This window comes from Anoplophora glabripennis, unplaced genomic scaffold (genome assembly GCF_000390285.2).
Source record: "Anoplophora glabripennis isolate ALB-LARVAE unplaced genomic scaffold, Agla_2.0 scaffold654, whole genome shotgun sequence".
Lineage (NCBI taxonomy): Eukaryota > Metazoa > Arthropoda > Insecta > Coleoptera > Cerambycidae > Anoplophora > Anoplophora glabripennis.
Window position 1 is genome coordinate 220,553 of NW_019417027.1, and position 9,051 is coordinate 229,603.

Consider the following 9,051-nt stretch of genomic DNA (forward strand, 5'->3'; position numbering starts at 1 on the left):
ACGCATTGATTTTATAGGCTATAGATGAGATATACCTAAAATGATTTACGATTTAGATTAGAATCTACAGGATGCAGAAATATTCGCAGCACTTATACAGATAACAACAAGAGCATTTCCTGTATGATGCTATGCAAGATTAAAAAGTTTTTAGTCAGTTACTGAAATAAGTTCTAATTTTAGCATAGGTCCTTACCGTCCTTATTTGAGAAATTAGAAAAAAAAGTTAAGTTTTATATAAACATTATATCATTTTAAATTTCTCGCGCATCTTTTTCTTATTCTACTTAATTACATCAGTGCCGCCTATACATAACTCAAGAAGTGTCTCACTTTTTTTAAACGGAATCTTCACTTCTTATATAAAGTCTGTGCGTATTTGTTTATACGTAAGGATGGTTGCCTAAAGCCTGATTTAGATCTACATTTTTGCCCATAAACACACATTTAGAAAAGCTGTTTGCAAATATTTGATAATAACTTTTATACAAATACACCTGTGTTACTTATTTTTCATCGAGATTCGAGATATGAAAGCAAAAGTTTTGAACACAGGTATTTGTCCGCAAACTACTACAGAAATATGTAGTACTGAGGCCATCTCGCGTTGGTGCAGCAAAACATTATTCATTATAGAAATCTGCAACTACAGATCGAATCGATTTTTTTTTTCATGACTGTAATCTTTCAATCAACAGAAAATACAAAAATAGAATGTTTGAGGTTATAGTTTATGTTCACGTAGGTTGTCGCGTTTTATGCATTATTAAATTTGTTTTGTTTTAGATTAATGTAATAAGGGATTTACTGAATTAATCGTCTGAACTCTACACAGACAATAAGACAAAACGCGGAGAAACGGTTTGACGTAGCCGCTAGACATGACAATCCCCTCCTCAGGCAAGCCGTTGACTACGTACACGACGTGACCGACAAACACAAAAGACCTAGACACCAACTTTTTGACCCTGGGTGACCACCCCAACGACTGCCCGCTAACCTTTTCTGTTTCAGAGACAGCCAGGATCAAGAAACGAAGACAACGACACACACACACACATACACACCCCCATACCCTCCTTACCATCCCAGGCTGTATAGCCGCACTACCCTACCCAACCATACCACACATAAACATGACACTACCCCCGGGGCTTACACAGACGAGCCGGCGAAGCAAGAAGAGCTCCAGAAGAAAGGGCCCTAGCCGGCGGGGCCCAGCCAGGACAAAAGGAGGTCCCACAAAGCGCCTACACCAGCCGCATTTGCGGTCGGGGTAGACGACGGATGGGGCCCACCTACGAAGGCTGTCCAGGCCTACACGAGATGAGGCAGGATAAAGAGGGATAATCCCCCTCGATCCCAAATCATTGAGGCCAATTTCTAGCCATGGAATAATGGCGCGTCTGAACTGCCTTATACTGTTGTTTATTCGTTTTTTTTTTTATCCAAGATGGGTTTACCTGGTAGAACTAAACGTTAATGTTGTGCTCCAAATTGCAAAAGCATTATTTCCTACTATATGGATATCTGTAATATGTTCTATAGAAATAAAAGTTTTTTCAGAATTACAAAAGACGGACTATTACTGTGGATAGAATCAGTTCGAAAATTATGTAAATCAGAATTTACTCCGACAAACACAGATCATTATTTTTGTGAAGACCATTTTGAGTTAAAATGTTTACCTACGACCACTACTGTAAATACTTAAGAAAACACACCGTCTGCGATCAATGTAAGATTCCTATTACGTACGGTAAAAAAATCGCACAGTTTTCCTAGCAACGGTCAATACAATACTGTTTGTATTGACCGTCGCTAGGCGGTTGCTGTACGATTTTTTTACCAAGCTGTGCGATTTTTTTACCGTACAGCGTAATAGGAATCTTGCATTGATCGCAGACGGTGTGTTTTTAAGTATTTATAGTAGTGGTCGTAGGTAAAATATAGTAAATACGTGGTGCAATGCAATTACGCACTCATAGAATTACGCACTCGTGCGTAACTTTTCCATTCGTGCGTAAAATGCTTTTTACAACACTTATTAAGTAATATACTATTAAAAAACAGTAACAGGACGTGCTGTGCCGCCATTATTTTTAGAATCAACTACAAGTTCACCTATTAATTGTAATAATATCACCTCGGAAACCTCGAATAGTATCCAACATTCAGCAAAACAATTTATTAACGTAACGTTACGGAATTTTCAGAGTACGAGCTGCCAAACTTCAATTTAGGATGATTTTTCACCTCCACCTTTTAAAAAACCGAAATGCACATCTTTAAAATTGTTATTTCCTATAAGTGCTTATAAGTGCAGTATATCACATCGTACTGATGAGAACCAATTAGTTCGAAACAAATGTATCTATCCATAATTCTTGTCAAGTAACTGTGCAGTGTATTTTACATAAAGGCAGGTAAATAATTCTTTTAAATTCTTTAAAATTTGCAGTTTTTAATGGTTTCTTTAAAAAAATAATTATTATAGTCTCCCTGTACATTTTTTTGATACTTAAATATTCTCGAATTCATAAATAACATAATGAATTTGTATATTTGTCACACATTTAAGTATCACTGCTTTAACTTTTTCACTTAACCAAGTGATAATTAAAGTGTTTCATAAGTAATGGGCATGGAACAGCTGTTAATGGCTCACGTTAATTTCAGTTATTAACTTAAACTATTAGTAACTGTTTTGTGATCTATTACTTATGAAATACTTTTTATTCTTCGTGTATTTTGTTACATTTAAATTTACCGCCATTAAATAGTAGAATTAGAGGTTACTCTAATTGTTTGTCCATGCAGTTTCCTTAATTATTTTATGGTCTGTGGTTTTCGAGTGCGTCGTTTGCTGCACCAGCTAGAGATGGCGGTAATCTGCCGCTGCTGCCGACAGAAGATAGAATAAACACTCTAATTTTGTTACTCATATGGTTATAGTCCTTATACTTTGTTCAAGGATAAGCAGAAAACATTTGTTTACGGGGAATGTTTTTATTTTTGTATCGAGTATTTGTTTAAAAAGCATTTGTATGTAAATAATAACATAGTCGATAGTAAAATATTTATTTTTATGACAATTATTGTGGAAGAAAACTATTCCAAATCGTAACTTTGACTTTTACCAGACCTTCCTTTGTGTGTCGTCAGACCTCTGTAAGCGAAAGGATAATCGTGATTTTCTACGGGTGCCAAACCATACACTGCACCATTAATACCTAAAAAAAGGAAACTAGAATACCAATTTTAGCCACAGAACTCCGACATCTTAATTTTAAGCGTTTTATAACAAAAATTCAACCTGTCAGAAAGTTATGTCCTTTCTCGTGGAGCTTTTCCCAAATCTGCTGCGGATTAGGCACTCCCCCGTAATTGGGGTGATCGGGGTGGCCCAACAGGTCCTTGATCCTGCTGAATTTCTCGTAGAAAGGCCTCGTCCACGTGGAGAACTTCTGGATAAGGTGTACCGCTAGAGGTCTGTTAACATTTTTGGAACCCTGAGGGAAATTGCTTGCGGCAGCGCCATCTATAGGCGCTTCCGGCGATTCCCAAGATGGATACTCGTCTGATAGGGCGTCGCTGTTTAAATTCGTACAATTCGAGGGGGACTGTGATGATTTACAAAGCGGTACAGTGACAGTGTCGTTTTCTGGTATGGCAGGGACAGTTGTAACTTCTTGGTTATGCACCTGGAATAAAATATGAATAATGTATCATATTAGTTACTAGAAAGTACGTTAGTCAACAACCCGTCAAACTAAAGTTGTCAGAATCTTCCCATCCACATGCACACTACACTTATAAGTACATGTGACAAAGTAATTTGAATTTGCTGCTTTGCACATTTTCCATAAATAACAAACAAATTAAAATAATCCTCATTAATATAATTTAAATGATCCCTAGGCATTTTTATTTAAATTTTCGGCAAAAACTATTCAGACACAACAATAATTTGACAACTGACTTGATAAATGTCAAGTTATTTCAATTGTTTTTGTAGAGTTTCTGGTCCTAGCCAACTTGACAACAGGTGAGATACGAGAAAAACTGTCCAAAAAATGGAAAATTGCAAATATCTCTAAATGTAGTAAAGGCAACCCTAACAATGCTTATATAATTTGAAAGGAAATTTCAAACACTTTTTAATGTAATTAGCATTAATAGGCCAAGCAAATAAAATTTTTACTCGAAAAAATTCCTATCCGCGAGATTATTGTAAAATTGTCTAAAGGAACATAATACAAGACATCTCTCATCTCGCGAGTCAAAAAGTTTTATTTATCTACAAACTGAGACTTGTTAAATTAAAATCGGTTAATAAACAACAAAGTTATTGCAAAAAAACAAGAAAAGTGATCATTATATAAGTAATTTTTTTATACAGGGTGTTTCAGGACTAAGTCGACAAACTTTAAGGAGATATTTCTCATAAAAAATAAGAGAAAATCAAGTATAAATTTAAGCCAAATTTGGCATGACACATCTTCTTATAAGATACCATTTTTCCATAGAAGTAGAAGTCCCGCAAGCAACCAGTGGCGGAGTTATGGAGACTCATTAAATTATAAAAAAAATTAATAAGGTCCTACTGAAAATAAAAAATGATGCTGTTTTTAGATAGAACAGTTTGTTATTGACAAAAAGTGTACATTCACTTTTTTTCCTAACTTATAGTTTTATGGCAAAATTGATTTTTCGGAAGGGTGCTTCTGGATTCTGTCGATAAACTTTAGGAAGACGTTCCTCATAAAACCTAAAAAAATATAGTAGGGCCGTATTAATTTTTTTATAATTTAATGAGTCTGAGTCCCCATAACTCCGCCACTGGTTGCTTGCGGGACTTGTACTTCTATGGAAAAATGGTATCTTATAAGAAGATGTGTCATGCCAAATTTGGCTTAAATAGCCTTCTTCATTTAGAAGTTATTTAAAAAAAAAAATTCGAGTTTTTTTAAAAATCTTTAACGCCCTATATTTTGAAAATGAAGCGTCTCTGGAAAAAAATGTATACTTGATTTTATTCTTATTTTTTATGAGGAATATCTCCTTAAACTAATCCTGAAACACACTGTATATTAAGGCAAAGTGAACTTATTTATTCAATATTTTGTTAAAGTAAAAATTCACAAATTGTTTTCAAATTATTATTTATTGTTAAAAGATTTAAAAAGAATAAAAAGCATTGGAATTTACTGCAAAATTCACAAAATTAAAAAATATAAAAAAAATAATGCGGTCGATAAAATTACAATTTTAACTTCTTGAAATTTTAATATATAAAGTTTTTTTATTATATTTATTACTAATTTTATACAAAAAAATTTTTGCAACATAATCAAAAGTAATTCAAAAAATATTAATCACAACCATTTTCAATAATAGATATAATGCAATATAATACAATTTAAAATTTAAAACTTTTTCTATTTTTATGAAAAATAACTTTTTAAATGAACGATAGCTTCATTTATTTATTTAATAATAGTAATATAATTCCAAAATTGAAATTTTAATTAATATTTCGTAACATTTTTGTAAATTAAAAAAAATTCAGTATAAAAGATGCAGTTTAAAAAATATATATGTTTCTACGATGAATAGAAGCCGAGATATTGCAAAATTTTACAGCGCGCATCAATTTGAACTTTGGATGAGCTTCCCCCACCACCACGCCAGACATTTTATTTAGCAAGTACCTTCTCTATAAAGGGCTCGTGAGTCGTTAATTTTCCACATTTTTAATGCAATTCACGGGAAATCGTAGTTTACGTTGTAAACTTTATTTTACGAAAAATTCAAGCCTTAATATTTATAAACAATTGCGCTACGATTTAAAAAAATTCTTATCTTGGCTCCTGTTGGTCGTAGAGGGTGCTTTAAAAATAAATGTAGTTTTTTGCCAGCTATCCATTGCATCTATTTTCGGTGAGGTAGCATAAATAGCAACAATTTTATTCAAATTGTTTATAAGCGAAAAACGCACGGTTTTTTAATGCACAATTTGAGAATGTTAGTGTCAAAAAAACGGTGATATTTTTTAATAGGTCGCTTAATTACGTCTTTAAGATTACAATGATGCTTTCAGAATCGTGTTTGGTTGAAAATTAACGCCTGTACAGAGGCTTAAAGTTCATAACTTTTGGAGCCTCCGTTATAAACAAATAGAATTGTGCGAAAACTATTGCACCTACAGCGCCCACTTTTGGCACACTTTTAAAGTATGACAAAACCCTCATCTTGTCATAGGTTTTATAAAATTTTAACAATAAATGCGATAGTTAAAAACAAATTAAAAAATGGGCACTTTTCTTGTTTTTTTGCAATAACTTTTTTGTTTATTAACCGATTTTAATTTAACAAGTCTCGTTTTGTAGATAATTTTACTCCCTACAAGCTGTCTCCGAGTCACTTTTCGCTAAAATTGTGGTTTTTCCTGCAAAGCGAAAAAACTGTTTTCATCAAATCAAATAGAAAAGTTAGCTAATAAAATTGAGATGAGAGATGTCTTGTATTATGTTCCTTTAGACAATTTTACAATAATATCGCGAATAGGACTTTTTTCGGGTCTTTTTTTTCGCTAATTTTCATAAAAACAGTGGTTTTATTTTTCGTTAATAAATAATTACAAATTACTAATTTCTGAGGCGATTCTATCTTGTCCTTTTTAACGTAATTTTGGCAATTTTAACTTTCTCTGATGTTGAGAGTTGATACTAATTATTATTTTAACGAATAATTTTGTATACAATTTGGTAAATGAAAGATTTAGCTCCATTATTTTAAATAAACCCCTTATACTTTACCACACCTACCTTCTTCTCAGTGGAATTCAATAAAAATGCGCAAAAAAAACGAATCGCGTTTTAACGCGACGCATATTTATACATAAAATAGCAAACATTACACATCCCCGCAGCATACGAGCAGTATATACGGTCTAATGGATGTAGCTCGTGCGAAACACACACAAAATTAATAATTAATAGCAGCGACTCACCGTGTTCGATGTAAATATGAGGAATAAATAAACATACACGCCATTCACGACCGGGGAATGCGAATCAAAGCCCATTTTATTTATTTATTCGCGCGAGAATCATGTAGTTGTAACACGGAACGTAAACCGTCGTCTAAATTCAGACGGCAATTTATACCGGAAAATATTGGGGTACCCACACGGAGAAACGCAGATAATTTTTGAATAAATTTCGTCGGACTTTCGATTGTTTCGAAATGTACGCTCGTCGTAATTAATAACATGTAGGTAATAACAATAAATTCATATTCTGCTGCTAATTTTCTGATAAAAAACGAATTAATTATAGCTATTTCCCTATAGAAGACAGTTGGCGGCTAATCTTACAAGCTAAGCGCCCCCTACTGGCCAAACGCCAAACATTAGTAAGAGCGTATTCGATAAGAACAATAGAACATTCGAATAAAGTTTTCTTAAGAACGGTGCACTTTAACAGTATATTTGAAAAAGTTGAAAAGTGAGTAAATTTCTATTGAAAACACTTCAAGATTGAAATCATTAGTAATAGATTTGTCTGAAATCAGTATTTAATTGTAAACATTGCTTTTTTTATGTATAAATCACAGACCACCTAGACTGGCTTATAGAGCGACTTTGGTGAAAACACTTTGAAGCCTGTTTTGGAGCCCAGCGCTCAGTCGTGTCCTAGCATTTGACGTGTACGCATCGCTGTGATTTCGATAATTAGACGTTTTATCATGGGCAAGTGTATTGTAAAACGTTGTATAAATACAAGTGATCGAGTTGGTGAAGAGAAGCGAAAATTTCCTTCTTTAGGTAAGTAAAAAAAAAAGGAATATATAAAAGGTAAATATGTACGCCATTTTTCGGTTGACGTCACAAGTTTCGAGGGTTAGCTTTATAATTTTGTTCGCCCACATAGTGTAGTGATTAACGTGATATTGTTATTATAAAATAATGAATGAATTACTGTAAAATATTATTAGTAATTATTTACTTTATGCGAGTCTTAAATCTTTATGAAATTTTACCAATTCCCGTCATTTCGAGATAGCTGAAAATTAATGAAATATTTTTTTCAATTAAAAAAATCGCAAACAAAACTAATTTCAGATTCAGTATTCGTACAGTCAATTAATTTTTATTAAAGATCGTGGTTGTTTGACGTATCCATCTCGAGATGTCGTAGTAATATGCTAAGAAATGGAAAAATTAATAAAATTTTTAAATAATGATGAAAGCGAACACCAAGGCTACAGAAAAATGAAATTGTTTATCATGTATTAAAAAACTTTCTGAATGTGAACATATTTGAAAATTTGCATGAACATCAATTTAATAATTAGCCTAACAATTGTAATCATTTAATAGAACTTGTAAGGGCTGAATGTGAAAAGTATATCGATGTACGAATAAATCATGAAGTCAAATTATTTAATTCGGTAAAATCTACGAAAAGGCAAATATTAAATAAATTAATATTATTTAGAGGATAATAAATATATTTAAATTATTTTGTAGTTTTAGTTAATATGACACTAAAATATACTATTTTCTGAATAATTACAGACTTTAAATTGAATATTTGTCATAAGATGCAATATAATGTTTAATATGTAATAAAAATATTACTTAATCCGGATCTGCTTAAAGATGCGCGCGATCAGATTGCCGTCGACACTCCACTACCCCGGATTTTGCATTCACTGGTACTCGTAGTGATGGGCATAATCGACCAATTTTGATAATCGAGTTATCGGTAATCGAGTACTTCTAATAATCGAGTGATCACTCGAGATACGAGATATTGGTCATTTTCATCCCAGCGGCGCACAAATATGTTTGTATTAGTCATATATTACTTATAAGCGTAGCTAAAAAAAAAAAAGCTCACGCACTTCAAAACCTAACCACTTTTTCGTTTTATTCTAAAAAAAGGTTACGCAATCAGTGACTATTTGCAGTATGCACTAACATTTTGGGGTGCAACCGTAGGGTAATAATCACTCGAGTGATGGGGGTAAACATCTCGAGAT

General features: G+C 32.8%; 1 protein-coding gene across 1 annotated transcript; it reads right to left on the reverse strand.

The window, feature by feature from the left end:
• Positions 1–3,111: 3,111 nt before the first annotated feature.
• Positions 3,112–7,095, reverse strand: LOC108909950. The gene is made up of 3 exons (XM_018714427.1): positions 7,016–7,095; positions 3,317–3,704; positions 3,112–3,233 (listed from the first exon to the last, which is right to left on the reverse strand). The coding sequence occupies exons 1-3, from the start codon at positions 7,088–7,090 to the stop codon at positions 3,112–3,114; spliced, it is 585 nt and encodes a 194-aa protein (XP_018569943.1). The 5' UTR covers positions 7,091–7,095.
• Positions 7,096–9,051: the final 1,956 nt, after the last annotated feature.

Excerpts from the sequence above, each read along its gene's own strand:
- LOC108909950 (XM_018714427.1), bottom strand. The coding sequence starts at position 7,090 with ATGGGCTTTGATTCGCATTCCCCGGTCGTGAATGGCGTGTATGTTTAT. Across the intron at positions 3,705-7,015 it reads TCATATTTACATCGAACACG|GTGCATAACCAAGAAGTTAC; the intron begins GTGAGTCGCTGC and ends ATTTTATTCCAG. Across the intron at positions 3,234-3,316 it reads AGGACATAACTTTCTGACAG|GTATTAATGGTGCAGTGTAT; the intron begins GTTGAATTTTTG and ends TCCTTTTTTTAG.